General features: G+C 37.5%; 2 protein-coding genes across 3 annotated transcripts; one reads left to right on the top strand and one right to left on the bottom strand.

Moving 5' to 3' along the window:
• The first annotated feature begins 374 nt into the window (after positions 1-374).
• Positions 375-15,997, top strand: vrtn (vertebrae development associated). Of its 2 annotated transcripts, none has more exons than XM_057352981.1 (2): positions 375-468; positions 12,779-15,997. In XM_057352981.1, the coding sequence occupies exon 2, from the start codon at positions 12,781-12,783 to the stop codon at positions 14,812-14,814; it is 2,034 nt and encodes a 677-aa protein (XP_057208964.1). In that variant the 5' UTR covers positions 375-468; positions 12,779-12,780; the 3' UTR covers positions 14,815-15,997. The 2 variants fall into 2 exon arrangements, with proteins under 2 accessions (XP_057208964.1, XP_057208963.1); XM_057352980.1 differs by lacking the exon at positions 375-468 and adding an exon at positions 11,741-11,854.
• Positions 4,873-6,960, bottom strand: zgc:153157 (uncharacterized protein LOC751674 homolog). Its single transcript, XM_057352982.1, has one exon. The coding sequence runs from the start codon at positions 6,590-6,592 to the stop codon at positions 5,810-5,812; it is 783 nt and encodes a 260-aa protein (XP_057208965.1). The 5' UTR covers positions 6,593-6,960; the 3' UTR covers positions 4,873-5,809.
• Positions 15,998-17,403: the final 1,406 nt, after the last annotated feature.

The following is a 17,403-nucleotide window of genomic DNA, read 5'->3' as shown; positions in this document are numbered from 1 at the left end:
ACGGGTACAGACATGTTAACTCTACCCTCTAAAATAATTTGCAAACATTGCTCAATGTGCAAAAGCAGAATTTGAAAATGCGTTTCTGAGATTATGACTCTTATTTTGAAATGCTGATTCTATTTAATGGCTCGTGTTAGTGCCGACTGTCTCCTCTAGATGGGGTCGTGATATTTCCCCCAATATCCCAAGGTTCTCGTCTAGTTAAATAGATGTGCCACATTTAGCAAACACACAGGTCAGAGAAAATAATCTGTACTTTATTTGGATCATGACTTGTTTATTGGCATTATCTTGGCATGTTTCATTCATCATTAACCTGAAGTATGTCAGTTTAGTCTTACAGGACCTGTGTGTGCAACTGTTGACACTAGGAAAGTTGGATCCATGGAACGATCACGCTTGATTTTGGACAGCAGCCGACCTGCTCATTTTGAAAACCATGCAAATGTACAATGTAGTTATAAAGTAAGTGTTTTTAAATTGGTTTATCAAATCAAAACGTTCCCTGATATATCTTTCTCTCAGGCTGTCAAATGCTTGTTCTTCTGTCTGGTTAAAAGCATTTTAATGCATCCATGCTTAGCTCTAGTGCCTTTGCAGCCAATAAGCTTGTGGTTTTTGAAACCATCTCTGGATGCCTGGAAACCTCTTGTGGCATCACTGTGACGCATTCAAGCGCTGCATTTGTCCAACCAAATTAATTTAGTATGGAGAGCAACTTTACTTTCTCATTGGGCAAATACATGACTGACGTCAGAGGGCGTTTAAAGCACGCACGCACGCACGCACGCACACACACACACACACACATATATTGGTTTAATAAAAACTCTAAAAGCAGTGGAACACTTCGATAACGCAACCGAACTGTAGGCCTATGTTTAAAGATAACGATCGTATTGCCAAATAATTGTCACTTTTTTAGATTTGAGGGGTAAATTTGTTTGTGTCTAGCGTAACCATACATTGTGTAGATTTACATTGGATTCTTTCCTTCATGTTTGTTTACAACGAAGAAAAAGCATGGCTGCTCGTGCTTGCGTGTTATTCCTTATTTATCCACGTGGTGGCACTGTTTACGCATTTGTCTATGTTTGCTGTACTTCCATTAGCACATTGTGAACAGGTTATGCGTTCGTGTCCCATGAGCGCATTTGAGAAGCTCAATATGTTTCCAAGGCTGACAAAATGCATCTCTGCTACTAAATTATGTATAGCTTACATGTTTTTTTGTTTTCGCAGAAGATACGATACAATAACACTGAATTTATTCCAAAAAGGTTTCAAGGTTCAGGAGATCAAATGGGATAAAAGTGCTAATGGGAAATGCTACATATTTATGTATGTTTTTCAAAAGGCACAATCTGTAACATCTACACAACAGTTTCTTTCTTTCCGTTACACCCTGCTAATTGAATTTCACATCCATTATCTCTAATTACATGTTCCAAAACAGCAGAGTTCTGCCGAAGATCATAGCCCCACAGAGCCTTTCCCACATGCCCCTCTGATTCTGGTTTACTTGATGTCCTTTTAAGGCAGGTCTGTTTGCCACGGCTGTGGGTGTCTGGTCCTCACGGGAGCTGGTCATGCCAGTTTCACTAATGGAGAGCCTTTCCATAACACATCATCCACCCACTCCAGTCATATGCTTACAGGCATGGACATCTTGTAGGTGTCCATCAATGCACAGCCTAGCCACCTGGTCCTTTTGTAGTTGCTTCATTACTTAATTTAGTGTGTAAGCTTTTGTTCATTCTGTCTTCCTTGTTGACTAATTTGAACCTTTAATATGTTACAACCTTTTTTAGTGTAACCTTTAATTGTTTGGAGTACACATGCACTGTATTTGATAAGACAAACCAGAGGACTTTGGCATATCTGAAAAATGTTGTTATAATGTTCTTATGACATTTAAAGATCAGTCCATGAAAATGAAAATTCTGTCATTTTCTTTGTTCTGATGAACACAAAAGAAGATATTTTGAAGAATGCTTGTAACCAAAGAGTTCTTGGCCACCACTCACTACTATAGTAGGAAAAATGACAATGGTAGTCAAAAGTTCCCCAGAACTATTTGCTTTCCTACGTTCTTCAAAATATCTTCTTAAATGTGTTCAACAGAACCAAGAAATTTATGAAGCAAGTTTTCATATGCTAGTCAATGGTGGACAAAAGGTATTTATACAGATTTGGAACAACTTTAGCGGGAGTAAATGGCGACAGAATTTTTATTTTGGGTTTTAAGATGTGGTTGTCCAGAGCAACTTAATATAGAATTCTATTTATATATCTTTTTTAAAAAGCAGCTAATATTGCCATCGCGACAGCATAAAGCTATTGGACTGCTGAGTCGTTTTTCACCCCAAAATGGCAGGAGCACAGGGCTGCTACTGGCCACGGGTGTTGCAATGGAATGTTCTTTTGAGTTTTGCCTCTTGGTATTCTATACTCTGACCATAGTGCTTTGAAAAAGAGTGGTGGAGTAAGCCATTGGTTGCAATTCGTAATCTCACCACTAGATGCCGCTAAATTTCATACACTGGATGATTTGGCCCCAAGACAAATGATGCAAACCATGTCTGAAAGTACGTGTTTCAAAAAATCTGTCCTTTGAAACTTGTTTTTTCATGAATCTCACAGACATCACTTTGTAAGGAACCCTAAAAGACAGTTTTGTGTTTAAAGACATAAACATGAGCGACGTCTGGTTGTTCCATCACAGTGAGGCACCAAATCGCTTGCAAAAACCTTTACTCATTCGGTTCCCCTATGGTGGAATGAACTACCAGCTTCAATCCAAACTGCAGCATCCTTCACAAGTTTCAAAAAACAGCTCAAAACTTATCTGTTCCGCATTTATTTGACTAACCAAAAACTCTGTATGTCTGTCTGTCAAAAAAAACACATTTTTGTTCATTCTCTCCTGTGCTTACTCCAGCTTTAATACTCCTAGTAGCATGGCCTTGTAAACTAACGGTACTGTTTAGCGTGTTGACAAAATGTTTATATGCTCTCCTACTTGTAAGTCGCTTTGGATTAAAGCATCTGCCAAATAAACAAATGTAATGTACATGTAAAGAATTGCAACTGATCCATGCCATCTATGACAATAGTGCAAAGTGTTTTACATGTACTTGCAGACTAAATATGCCAAAAACTTGATATGAATAAAAATGAAAAGAGGAGATTTGTATAGTTGGCTCTGTTTCAATTACATTTTCAACAGCTGATGCTTCTGTGACATCATAGGGGTGAAATTGTTTCCTGTTAGTGGTCGTGTGTATGACATCAAACAGCACAGTCATCATGTTCAGATGCACCAACAGATTTTTATAGAGTGCTGTAGGTAATCTATTTTGACGTGCATGATGAGTATAGATATTAATCAAGGATGGCTCATGATGATATTTGATGAGATTAAATGTGTGCGTCACACAGGCCCATTTCCACCAGCTTTGTGTGTGTGTGGTTTGTCCTGTGAACACCTGTGAAATGTCAACCTGACACATAGAATCATTACACCTGACACCATTAGCAGAGTGTTTGTCCAGAAAGCAAAGGGAATTCGGTGAATTCACAGAGGGAAGGCCAATCTAGTTGAAATAATTCTTAAAAAGTTCTGCCACGTGGTTTGCAAAAGTTTAAAGGACAAATCAATATTTAAGGATTTAATCTTTAAAGATGGTGGATCGAGTCAGAAGCAACATGCTGCAGGTGTAATCTTCCTACTGTCCACAGTATTATCCCGTACTATTCCTTTTTGTTGATGAGCATTTCCTTGGCATTTTTTTTATCTCTTGCATTATATTCTAGTTCTCTCTCATCTTTTGACCTCATCGCTCTCTCTCATGTTTTTGTGTACCTTCCAAATAATCTTTTAAATATACAAATTATACTAATTGTGCTAAAATTCATTATTCATATTTTGCAAGACATTAGCGATAGGGTTTGGCTCTGTTTAGTTCTGTTGTCATGTGTCTTGAGGGACAAGTGACTGAAAACAAAGACTATCCAGTCTACCCAAATATAAAAATTTGATCATTCAAAACCTGACTCTTTCTTCTGTAGAACACGAAAAAAGATATTTTAAGAAATGTTTCATGGTTTCATTGTCAATTGAAGTCAATGGGGATGTTGTTTGTTTACCAACGTTCTTTAAAATGTCATTGATGACGTCGTTTTTGGGTGAACTATCCCTTTCAGAAATGTCACATGAGCTAAACTTGTGTGAGTGAATCTGAATGTGATCTAAATGTACATTTACAGATTTCATTTTACCGTGCATAGAAATAAGTTGGCCTATACACTCCCTTTGTCAACAGAGACCTGCCTTTCACAACCACAGCAAACTTCTAAAAGCAATTTTCTCTTAAATTGAGCATTCCAAAGCGCTGTGTTTTGCCCACAAGGCCATCTTTCAATATGCAGTGAAGGTCCATAAGGTACTGTAGCATTTTTCATTAACAATGTCTCAAGCTAACCTTGCTTTGCTCATCTATTTGAAGATAATAGGAATCTGCCAGTGCACAGTGTTGTTTGCTTGGATGAATAGAATGCTGAGACTAATGTAATGAGAAGGTCCCCGTGGAGAAGTGAAGGATAAAAGCAAGCAAGATATTTGCTGCAGGGGATACTTCAGGTGATCTTATGCTTTATCTGCATAATAGTACAATCATTTTTGTGTGTATAACCTGAATTCAACACATTAATTTCAGCCATGTTGCTAGATGTTTGTTACCAGGTATGCCACATTTTCAGAAGAAGAGGATGTACATATCTGTGTTAATTAAGCCATTTATTCCAATCAGACAGCACTCAGACTGATTAATATGTCATTTCGAAGCTGCGTTGATCCATCCATTTTCAATCAAACACGAATTCCCCATTTACGACATGAAGTTGTACCCATTTTTTGTTTGATGTATTGATAACTAAATTATATAAAATTAAACAGAGGCAGGTCTGGAAGAGTTTGGCGCACAAGCAGAGATTAATGATTTGTAGTGGCTTCTGCTCAGTTTACATGGGCACTTTGTCAGCCATCTGGTGTTAGTTCATGAAAAACCGAGGACTTTTACTGGGACTCGTAGATATTTTATGGCACAAAATGTCAATGATTATAAAAATATGGACAGAAGCAATTTAATTTAACTACATATGAATTCTTTTAATTATTAGTTTAAATAAATATAAGTGTTCATTTTTCTACTACATACATGATGTTAACTTCATTGCTAAGATAAAAGTAAAAAGGCTTTAGGTGCCAGATTAACATGTGGGTCTTGATCGATTTTTGTCTAACATTTATATTGTCTAACCAGATAGCATAACGTATGTTTATATAATGTGGTTTGTCTTTAAACACAGACGCCTGCATAAAAATATATGTTTATTAATACATCATGTTTTCCTTATAGGCTATCTGTATTTTCTAACCCACACAGATTTATAAAATATAGCATATTTAAATATCAACATCAGTGATTTAGCACAGTGTTTTTTATACTTTTCACAATCGGACAAATGTTTCATTCCTGAGCACAATTCAATAGGCAATGTGTTTGATTAACTCGTTCATATAAGCTCATTCCCATCCGTTCTTTGTATGGTGTTATTCGTTATTATGCTAGTCCTAAACCCTATAATACAATAACATTTATAAGAGATTTCCAAAGCAGGTTGGTCAAAACAGTGTATGTCCTTGAACACTAAAAAAGCATGGCAAACGAGTTTTTCCATCACAGTCTCATTTGCCAGTTCTTTCACTGCACAGTCATCGCCATTAATGTCAAATTATTTGGTATCACACACCAATTCCTGCATTGTCTGTGTCCTTGGTAACCAAATCTTCTTGCGACGGAGAGGAGCCCTCTATTAATTCAAGTCCACGTTCTGTCAAAGAGGAGACATCGGGTGTCCAAGACACCTGGTCAGTTGTGGGCTGTTGAAATAAATTCTTGTTCGTAGAGGCTGAATCCCAGATGTGTGGCTCATGGGTACGAATGAAGTCCAAGGGCTGATTCTCTGCTGGGTCAACGCCGGAACCGTCATGCATGTTTCTTGTGTCTTGGTGCCCTATGGCTGTAAAGGGTTCACTTGATGCACCCGCTACGGTAATGCTACTCTCCGAAACATGAGCTGTATTAAAATGTTCTGTTTTTTCTTCACTTAGTTCTGAGTCCACTGGTCCTGTGTATTCTGAATTCTGTGTTGTTGAAAGGCCTCTGTCCCAAATGAATTTTTCCACTGGGGACACAGTGGGCATCTGTGTTGACCTTAGGTTGACCGGTGATGACCTGTTAGTCTTGCTCACTGATGAGACATCACTAGCTGTGATATTATTTGGGTTAATGGGCATTAAAACGTCATATAGTCCAGACGAAGAGCCAGACGTCGGTTTCCATATCAAACTGTAATAAATGGCCAGTATTACAGCAGCCAAAGACACGGACAAGACATATGCAAAGACAGTAGCCAGTCTCACCCACTTTTTGTTGGTTTTAGCAGCCATTTTTGCCTTCTTGTCTCCCGTGTAGGTGGCGGGTTTACCCCGTTCCATGTTTGGCATGAAGTCCCGTTCCCGCATCTTCCCACGGATTCTCCCTCTGTGTTCTTGTACGTCGTCCGTCTTGAACGCTTGTTTTTGAAAACCGGTTCACGAGAAGTGCGTTTGCCGATAATCCCCGTCGCTTGTGTTGTTATTCGAGCATCACTCCATCAGTTTCGCAAATCCACCCGTGCGTCCGTTTTCAGTTTGACAGCAGCATTGGTAGATTATAATGCAGAGATGCATCCAGAGTATTACCTGGCCGACAGCGTTTAAAGCCAAATCAGGACACCGAGTCTGAGCTGCGGTGTGATTTATCTGTTGAACGAAATGACAGCAGACGCACAGATATCCTCTCAGCAAGGATACACAGTGTGGAGGAGAGGCGGGTCTCACTTGCGCGCGTATAGCCTTCAAGATGCAACCCACCGCCAAAACGTCATCTTGATCCTGTCAGAATAATCTTGTGTCATGGCACATTTATGTAATGTTTTTTTTTTCTTACAAAATAAATTCACATAGCCTAAATAATTCGTTAAGTAAAATGGTTGCACAAGGACTGTGTGTAATATTAGCCTATACCACACAATTAACCCTACCACGCACACCAGGTTCCCCTTACGCAAATAAAATGTTTTTTTTTACAAAAATAACTGTCAACATATTAATTGATGTAGTCAAATTATATATTTGAAAAATAATAATAGCCTACATCGTTATTACGATATTACAATCAATAAGTAAAGGAATAAATATTTAATATATATTCCCCTTATATTTTGTTTGGTAAAGTCCGTTTTTTGGCCCGCAAACATCTGCAACTAGAAGCAAACAATATTTAAATCCTGTGTGTAGGTCAATGATCCTGTTTGATGTCGAGTGCCTGTTTTAAAGACGCAGTTCATAAGTACTGGGGTGCCACCAGCTGGACGAATATCTGTATTACAACATGAATACAAACTACTCTCTACTAAACTAGCAAAATAAGCAAATCCGAATAAGGCATACAGTACATCTGAATGAATATTAATATGTGTACAATTTTAATAGTATGCAGTTTGACCGTGGGGGGTACACCTGTAACAGTTTTTCAGTGTACAGAAGGTGATTCTATGATTAGCGCTTAGAAGTGTTTGTTTCAGACATGGTCAGTTTTGGCATTTGGCCCCCTGCTGGTGGTAGATACTCTTAAATGTATATTTTTATTAGAATAATAGAAAGAGAGTGCTCGATCTTTTTGATATACGAAAACATAATCTTTTATAAAAAAATAAAATGTGGAAAAATTGGACTATATTTATTTTATTTTTATTTCAAGCAACAGAGCTATATGTATAAGATTTGAAGTGAAAGTGACCTATTAGTCAGATATGGTGACCCATACCCGAAATGTGACCTCTGCATTTAACCAATCCAGAGAGTAGTGAACACACGCACAGCAAGTCATGAACACACGTACACCCAGAGCAGTGCCACTTTATTTTGCTTTAAAAGTTAGCTTTATAGGCATTACTGCAAACATTTAATACCGGAGCATAATAAAGTCAATCTGCATGAATCATCAATTCTTTAATGAGAAAACATTGTTTAAGTCAAATCAAGTTTATTTATTAACTGCTTTTTACAATGTTGCATTGTTTCAAATCAGCTTTGCGTGATAAAAAATCATCAGGAAAATTAAATGAACAGAGAAGAATTTAGTACAGTACATCCTAGTAAAAGCAAACAGAATTTACGGAACCCTAAGCTAATGTAATGTCAGCAGTCTCCAAAACTCCAATGATGAAGTTTATTGTATGTAGTTGTTTATTGCTCTTTTTAGGATTTAATGTCAACAGATATGTTTGTTCACATTAAACTAAGGTGCTGATAAAGCAAGAATGTGTTTTTTTGGAGAGAATATGACCCTGCCGTGCACTGTGTGGTCAGCCAAAGAACTTTAGTAAAACTTCATGGCTATCTGAAGAACATCAAGGTGCTGTTAATGTGATCTCCCTTAGGATACAACCAGAAAAGAGGGCGAGAAGATCAATTTACTATATAGGCCTACTGTAAATTACTGACACTTTTTTTTATCCAAATATTACTAATAAACAGTGTTGGGTGTAACTAGTTACTAAGTAATTAGTTACTGTAATTTATTTACTTTTCCCTTGAAAACGTAAAGTAAGGGATTACTCTATTTTTTCTGTAATTTAATTACAGTTACTTCTGATGTAATTAAACTAAATACTTTGTGTAATATGTGTGTGTGCAAGGAATGGACATCAAAATTCAAAGTCTAACTTTAAAATCCGTGCTTTAATGTATAATTCTCACATTTGTAATACTTTGGTCAGTTAATAATACTACTTTATGTAGTTTTATATGATTTATTTGAATGAATGAAAAGAGCCGTTTCATGTCTTTCTGCTGAATCACTTAACAAATCAAGGTTGATATAGGATATAGAAAGTAATTAGTAATAAGTAATTAAATACTTGTTGGAGAGAGTAATTTGTAAAGTAATCTAATTACACTATTGAATATGTAATTATTAACTAGTAATTAATTAATTTTTCAGAGTAACTTGCCCAACACTGCTAATAAATAAATTGTATTGACAGTAACAACAAGTTACTTTTATCTTGTAGTGCGTTTTACTTATAATAAAGTTAGTTCAGTATTATTTTTATTATTACATATTATGTGATCCCATTAGTTCTAATGGTTGATTTGATCATTTTTTAAATATTAGTAAGTTAGTTGTCATAAAAAACTCATTAAATGCTTAATTTTATCCTTTATGTAAACCATGTTGGTAGCAAATTACATTTCCAAGATATCATGATCTCAGTGGGGTCATTGTATGTGTGTGGTTTAAAGTCTGAAAGTTTTATTCAAAGTTATTTAATTTCAGCTAAATAAATGTAAACCGGAATGTAAAGTCTCTCTATAGTTGTGTATACGTACTATCTGAAAAAAACAAGCCCTTTGGATAACATAATATAAAGGAAATTTGTGGTGACAATTTAAACTGGGAATCGATATGATCAAATGTATGAACTCGTGGATTTTGCTATATTAAAGAAAATCAGTAGCCTCAGATTTGTTTGTCCTTTTCTACGTGCTCCTATTGTTTGTATTGGATAGGTAATAAGGTTGAACAGTGTTTAAAAAAGAAAACTCTGACTGCCCCGTGCTTTCACAAAAGCAGAACCCATGTTGAGATTACCCAATAGGTGTCAAGGGCCTGCTCTTGACTGTGCCAGAGTCCACACGGCCAAGCTCAAGAACAAAAGGTTGCAAGACTCTCCTTGTCTATGTCCTACAGATCTTTGACGACCCTCTCAAACCCCCAACGTACGCAAGCACGGCCCATACCCCAGCACATACATACAACCCCAGCATGTGGCAGACTACCGGAGCCAACCCAATGTTGCTCCATTAGCATTTTAAGCACAGGATGGACACAGAACACCTTAGGTGTGGAATCACACAACGACTCATCTACATGCTGACATTACGGCAAACACATTGCATTTTAATTCTGTGTAACTCTGTGAGAGATGTTGTACATTTAGCTACAAGCATGCACCATAATAACATAAACAACATATTAGTTGTCTAGCGTTCAACCAACACATACTATATAGTGGCTTTAGAAAAAAGACAACTAAATCAATGATAATGTGGTGATAGCCATTTTGTTACATTGTGTCAGAATTAATAACACTTATTTTATCCATACTTTAAAAGAAATCTGTTGTATTTTTTTTACCGTGAAGCCCAGCATCAAGCCACCTCCATTTTAATATGTAGGCTGGAAAGAGAAGGAAAGATGTCGATGAGCAGGATGAAGTCAGGCCTGTGAGGGTTGGGGTGGAGGGGGGTCTGTCGCTGAAGGAGCAGAAACAAAAGGTTCTGTGAAAGGCCTGCAAAAGGTGCACAGGGGAGAGGTGTTAAAAGTAATACCCTAAAGAAACAAGAGGCAGATATGCACCTTTGCAGATCTGTCTCCTCTCACTGCCATTTGCACATAGCCTACTGTCTGCTCTCTTACCAAACAGCAGAACTCCAATCAACAAAACAGTGAGCTTGGCTTTGTGTAGGATACTGGTCTGACTTGTAATAATGCAACTAGAATAAGCGAATTTATACATCAACAGAGACATGGTTTGAGCAGATTCCATACCTGCTGGAATTACTCAGCACCTACAGTTTGTGTTTTTGGGGCTTATAATGGAAGTCTTGCTAATCCATTAGAAGAGAGTCCTACTCTAAACATCCCCAGATCTCCGAGTCATTTACAGAAAAAAAATCGATCTACATCTGTTTGAAACTGGACCCCAGGCTTCGGCATGAAGAGAAAATACTTCAAAGGCATTGTTTGAGGGAGTTCACTTTGAGCTATGGAAATGGTAATTTCCAGCATTCCTTAATGATAATTGGTTGACTCCAGTAGTGCAGTGAAGCTTAACTGCAGTTACTAGAGAAGAACCCAAACTTTGTTCGCTTTGTTGTCTTGGTAAAAAATGTTTTATTTAATTGCTCAATTAAAATGAAAACACAAGGTCAAACTAAGAAACAATACAATCTTTCCATCAAAACTTTATTTAGATAGCCTAATAGAGAATAGTTTTACTCACTACCCATATGCTATATATTATAAACAAAGTAATTTTTATTATATATAGGTAGTTCACAAATAAACCGTACATGTACCCTATGGTGTGACAGCAAACATTTAGGGACACAATATTTTATGATTAATATTTATGTTCATTTTTTTGTATTTTACACCATTTGACACATGTACGGGTTATCTGTCAACTATACACTAAAGTAACAATGAATCTAAATGGTGTGACATTGCAGCTGTAAGCTACAATATTAAAATGAGCAGGTGATATTATTTCCATGTTGTCCAGTCTAACACAATTACATTTACTCAATTAATATACTTCTTAAACGTTTTAACAATATCACGCGTATGTAATATCGATCATCCGAAAAATCGGCCTTTGTTTACACTTCGCATTGAAATTGATCAGAAGTCTGTGCGCGCGTGAATGTGTGTGTATTTTTAACAGCGACTCAACGCGTTTCAGTGATTGACAATTTCCTGGAGGAGGTACCGCCCTTATCATGTGAAATTTCCATTGCCTGGATTCAGATTGCTCTCGTTGTCTCACCTATGGTGAGCACGCTGTCCACCTCACACAATGGATTAAACTTGGAGTTGCAAGGCGGTCGCAGTTTTTTGGTTCCTGACTAGTTGACGCAAAGTTCTTAACGTTAAGAGGCACTAACAAAAACGAGGTAAGATATTTTAGCGAGATTTCTGTTCGTTCGCGTTTGCATCATAATTCAGCCTTTGCTGTGACAATTTATATTGTTTGTATTAAAACCCAGGCTTCGCTGTAGGTTATGAACTGTGTCGCCTAAATGGCGTTTTCGAAGGACAATTAAAAGGTTAAAGCATAACGCTAAAAAGTGACGAAAGTATTTAAAAGTTGCCTTATCTGGATTATTTTAGTAGGCTCATTGTAATTTCAGTTGCTTCGACAAGCACGCCGATTATCGTATTAAAAAAAATACGTTTTATTGAAGATTAGGCTATACATTGCAGGTAAAAAGTGAAGGATAATTTAACTGAAATGTTTCTTATCCTAACGATATTTTCATCTGACGGGGCCATACTAAAATATTTTAAGTAATTTTATGGACAACAATATAATTGTGCCAACTTTTTTTAAAACTAAAGTGTTTAATTTGTTTTGATTTTCTTTAGTCACAACCTATGGTCACATTATTCTTAAAGTTCTATGTGTTATATGTTTGACAAAATATTTTGAATTTGATTTTGAAATGTGGGTAAAATATGAATAATGAAGTGATCCGTTGTGAGTGTTTGTCATAGAGTGATACTGTTGAATTACAATAATTAATGTGGCAGTCACATAGAACTCTTTTCAAAAGAGCACTGTCTTTTTACACAAACTGAAATTTGACCTTTTCTTGTTAATGAGTACTATGTGATGCAGCTATTTGTATTTTACATAAAAATGTCAGTGCAGTAAAGTTAGAGATGTAGAATTGAACTTTTTTTTCAATTTTGTATTCTTCTGTGTCTGTAAATAAAATGTACAAGCTTTTTATTCCCACAATTTTAGGCAAACAGCTCCTCAATGTATTAATCCTTAGATGCTCATCTTGTGTTTTTCCTGTATTACTTTGCTGTAGACATGATTCAGAGGACAGAGGTGGTGCTCTCAGTCCTGGAGGAGCTGCAGGAGGCCACAGAGTGTGTGGGCCTGGATACCCTAACAAAGGTTGCTGTGGATGTGGAGCAGGTTCTTTCTGCTTTCCATCTTCCCACAGCACTCTGCACAGAGATATCCTCATGGCTGGGCATTGACGCTGTAGCTCATAGACTGTATCCAGCAGACGCGCCAGCTGGTCTACTTCCCCTGGTTTGCAAAGGAGAGGGAAACCTGCTGTTCGATTCAGCAAGCATGCTTCTGGTGGGCTCCACCAGCCTGAGTTTGGAGCTGCAAGTCAGGACCGTGGTGGAGATGCTACTTTGGAAACGATACTACCTGTGTGGTATGATCGACTCGAAGGTGATGCTGCAGGCAGCCAGGTTTTCGCTCTGTGCTGAAGAGTCTCAGGATATGCTCAATCTTCCGATTCAGGTACTGGAGGCCATTTTTGATGCAGATGTCAAGGCCACATGTTTCCCCGGCACATTTGCAAACATGTGGCACATGTATGCGCTGGCTTCGGTTCTGAAGTGCAACATTTATTCTGTATATCCCATGTACAATTTAAAGATTCGTCCCTATTTCAATCGACTCATCCGTCCGAGGACGTGGCTGAAAGACACTGAGCCCTTGACCCTGCACATCATGTGGTCAGGTGACCTGGAGGCGGGCTCTGTTTTCAAACCCCAAAACTTTGTGGCTTTGATTCATGCCAGTGACCTAAAAATTGGCAGTCCCAACAGTGATCAGCGAATGCCTTTCCTCAAGTCTCTGGAGCATGTGAGTCCCAATTCCCAGCTCTCTTACTCCACCCTCAAAGGCAAGTTCAACATCACGAAGAGCACCTTTTACCGCTGGAAGAGGCAGAGCGCAGAGTACCACAAGAAATCGGTGGCGAGGTATGAGGCCAAACACTTTTTCCTGACCTCTTACAGACAAGGCAAACTGATTCCCCTCAGCCAGTTCAAAGAGCTTTTTCCTGAAATTCCCAGATCCACGTACTACGCATGGAAGCATGAGCTTGTGTCCACATGCAGTGTCTCGGGGGGTTCTACAGGGGAGCTGAGTCCAGGAGACGGCACTGAGCAGGACTACTGGTCATCTCCAGAAGTCAAGGAAACACCCAATCAGAAAAGTTTCGCCAGTATGATAGCTATCAGGTGCGAGAAACTGGAAGGAGAACGAGCCCAAAATATGTCCCTGATGCAAGAAGCAAAGAAGAGCCTGCAGAACTGCATTGTTACAAACACATCCTTCCCCTACAGAATTTTTAAAAGAAGGTTTCCAGGCATCTCCAGATCCACTTACTACAACTGGAGGAGGGAAGCCATGCTGTTCACACCTTTCAAAGAGTTCTCAGGGAGCAGTGAAGAAGGCTCAGATGTTGATAAAACCCAGAGTCCAAAAAGTCAACTGTCCCCTGCTATGTTGGAGAGACGGAAACTGACACCTAGAATTACGATCTCCAGACTCAGACGAAAAACCCTGAGTCTGGATTACTACCAGATGAAAACATTACGGGAGGAAGCCAAAATGCACGTTCAGAGATCAAAGATATCCTTCATCAAATTCAAGCTCAAGTTCCCTTCAGTTTCTTCCTCTTTCTACTGGCTTTGGAACAGGAAAACTGAGAAGCCCATCACGATATCCGAGACTCAGAAATCCCAGAGTCTGAACGTCTCCCAGGATGTCATCGCAAAGATAAAAACTCAAGAAATGTTTTCTTTTGATGGAAACATTGATTGCCTGAATGGACAGGCAGTTTGCCCATCTGAATTCATGCTGCCTGAATTCTCTCTCCCTGACAAATCCAGTAATGAACAGATGTTTGTGATGGATGTTGTGGCACTGGCCAATTTCAAGGCTAAAGCCAAGCTATTCTTGCAACAGCGATTTGAGGAGAAGTCTTTCCCTACTTTTAAAGAGTTTAGGTCTTACTTTCCTCTTACTCCTCGTTCCACCTACTACATGTGGAAAAGGGCTTTGCATCACGGGGTACCATTAGTTCATGGCTGAATGTTTTATAGTATAGTTTTTAGTGCTGTTAATATGCCTTTTAGTGCTGTTAATATGCCTTTCCTGTAATGATCAGTCTGCATGTAACAACTTTTCAATGCAAGGTTTTTTGAGCCTTTTTTGTTTTGGTCCACACCAGCATAATTGCAGTTCATGCATCTTAATTATTTGTCCCTTTTCTTTCTTTGACCACTTGGTTCTAGCTCACGGACATTTGCATGTGTGTGAAATTGGGCAGCCTTTGTGTTCACCTATGTACCAATGGCCCACAGGCAAAAGGCAGTTCAAAGACATTTATCCAGGTTTCAAATGGCTTCATTTTTTTGCCCCCCCACCACCCCCAGTTGTTTGCATTATTTAAACTTCAAGTCATTTAAATTGTAATGTTGTGATTGGGTTAATTTTATTTTCTTGTCTTTTATTTAGTTTTTGATCATTTGTTTGTTCTTAATTCCCAACAGTTTAAAACATCGTATTACATGACTGCGGCGTTTAAAAATGTATAGTATTTTTAATTTTCTTTTTTATACAATACATTATATATATTTTTATATTGACAATTGAATGTTATGTTTGGTCAGGTGAAACGTTATGTTGCCAAGTTAGACTGAATTCCTCACACTTGAATGTTCAGAATTCTATAAGGGCTCGATGCTGTTTTGCACATTGTTTTGGTACACACATTTAAGTTCTCACATTGTGTTTATCTTGCTGCTAATGTGTAAATATTTAATTTCTGACTTGAACTACCTAACTATCTTTTTCTTCTTTAGATGTTCAGTAAGTTGAGTTTTGCAAAGAATACCACAGTGTTTTTTCAGAATGTAAACTCTTCGCACAAAAAGTTTATTTTTCTCCATGTTGAATATCTCATTTCATGTATAAGTAGATTGTTCCTTAATTGTGTAATTCTTAAATGGTGAAGGAAACCTGTTGTATGCCCACTGTTCAGGCTTTTTGTGAGTGTTTATGGATGTTACTAATCACGTGGATTCAGTTAACTTGTAAATAAAAATCAGATGAATTGTACTCATGTTTGTAAACAAAGATGTTGTAATTGTTTATGAATTGTAAGGTACTCGGGCAACATACAGTTATCTTCGTGGAATCATGCCATAGTAACTGAGAATTAATCTTAATTAAATTAATGAATGGGGCCACATGCATTTTACTTATGTTTGGTAGGTATTTTAATATTGTCACAAATATTTAAATAATCCCAAGACTTTTGCAAGTTTCACTAAACATCTCTCCAGTGACCGCTTTATTTTCTCATGGGCTCTTGAAGTATATTAAGAATTAGCTTTTGTGTATTTCTGTTCCCCTCATGAAAATAATTAGCTCTGTAGACCAGGGGTTATTCCAGAAAGCAGGGTTAATTTACCGTCGGCTAAACCCTGAACTCTGCGTTGATTAACCCAAACCTTGCTTACTCTGGGTATGTGGGCTGTGACAGTGGTCGAGAATGAAACGTTAGGCCCACAGGCTGCTACACTTGTCATAATCTTTAAAAAAAAAAACTTTTTAACACTTCAGTACACACTAACCATCATAATTCATTTGCATTAGAGGATGAAGGTCTGCTGTGACAGAGGTAGAGAATGAAGTGTTAGGCCCACAGTTACATGTCCAATATGTCATGTAATATATCCCTTTTAAATAAATGTATTTCGAATGCATCCATTTTCATTTTTTGGTTTGACTTTATTAGCTAAAGGGTCATGGCTTTCCAAATGTTAAAATTAATGGAAACGTCCTATCCTGAAAGGCAAATTGTAATTTGGAGAAAGGCCTTTCAATACTAAACTGTAAGAGTAGACTGAGGATCAGAAAGACATTTTTTAGGAATACAGTCAGTATGAAAAACCTTAAGTCTACGTTTTTTATTTATTTTTTATGTAAATGGATTTAAAGTTGTAATAAGAATTTAAATATGTGAACAGTATGTCATAGGTTTACAACCTTTGAGTTTAAATAATCTGGCTCTCTAACCATTAGGCCACAACTGTCTTTGACCCAATACATCAAATATTGCCTACTAAGTGGACAAGAGTAACGATATGCAATTGCTCAAATACTTCACTATTAACATCCTTTAATTGTTGGAAATTGTAAGGTGTGCATATTCATCCAGTGATATTTGGAGACGTTTTAATAAACCTAATTCAAAGTATACAGTATTCAATATAAATACATAAAATTTAACAATAACAGTTTACATTATTTTATTAAAGATAATAATTTTAAAAGTTTAAATAATAAAGTTAATAATAAAAGTAGTTGTGAATGCTGAATCGCGATGGGTGAGATTGGAAATGTAATAGAAATATTGCTGTAAAATTATAATATATTATAGCCTAATCTGTGCTTCCACGCCCACTTGACGCTCATCAAAAGCGCAGACAACCCCAAATGCTTAGTAACATTTCCTTAAAATGAACCAACCCTGGAACATTAACCTGCTCCGGAGCAGGTTATCTTCAGAGAGTAAGTTGCTATGGTTACTTACATACCCTGAAAGTTATTTCCATTTTTGGAACCACAAATTGAGGTTACCAGCTAACTAACCCTTAAATTTACCCAGGTATG

The sequence above is a fragment of the Triplophysa rosa genome, linkage group LG15, assembly GCF_024868665.1.
Source record: "Triplophysa rosa linkage group LG15, Trosa_1v2, whole genome shotgun sequence".
Taxonomy (NCBI): Eukaryota; Metazoa; Chordata; class Actinopteri; order Cypriniformes; family Nemacheilidae; genus Triplophysa; species Triplophysa rosa.
The sequence above is the reverse complement of the archived record's forward strand: the minus strand, read 5'-3'. Positions and strand labels throughout refer to the sequence as shown.

Excerpts from the sequence above, each read along its gene's own strand:
- zgc:153157 (XM_057352982.1), bottom strand. The coding sequence starts at position 6,592 with ATGCGGGAACGGGACTTCATGCCAAACATGGAACGGGGTAAACCCGCC.
- vrtn (XM_057352981.1), top strand. The coding sequence starts at position 12,781 with ATGATTCAGAGGACAGAGGTGGTGCTCTCAGTCCTGGAGGAGCTGCAG.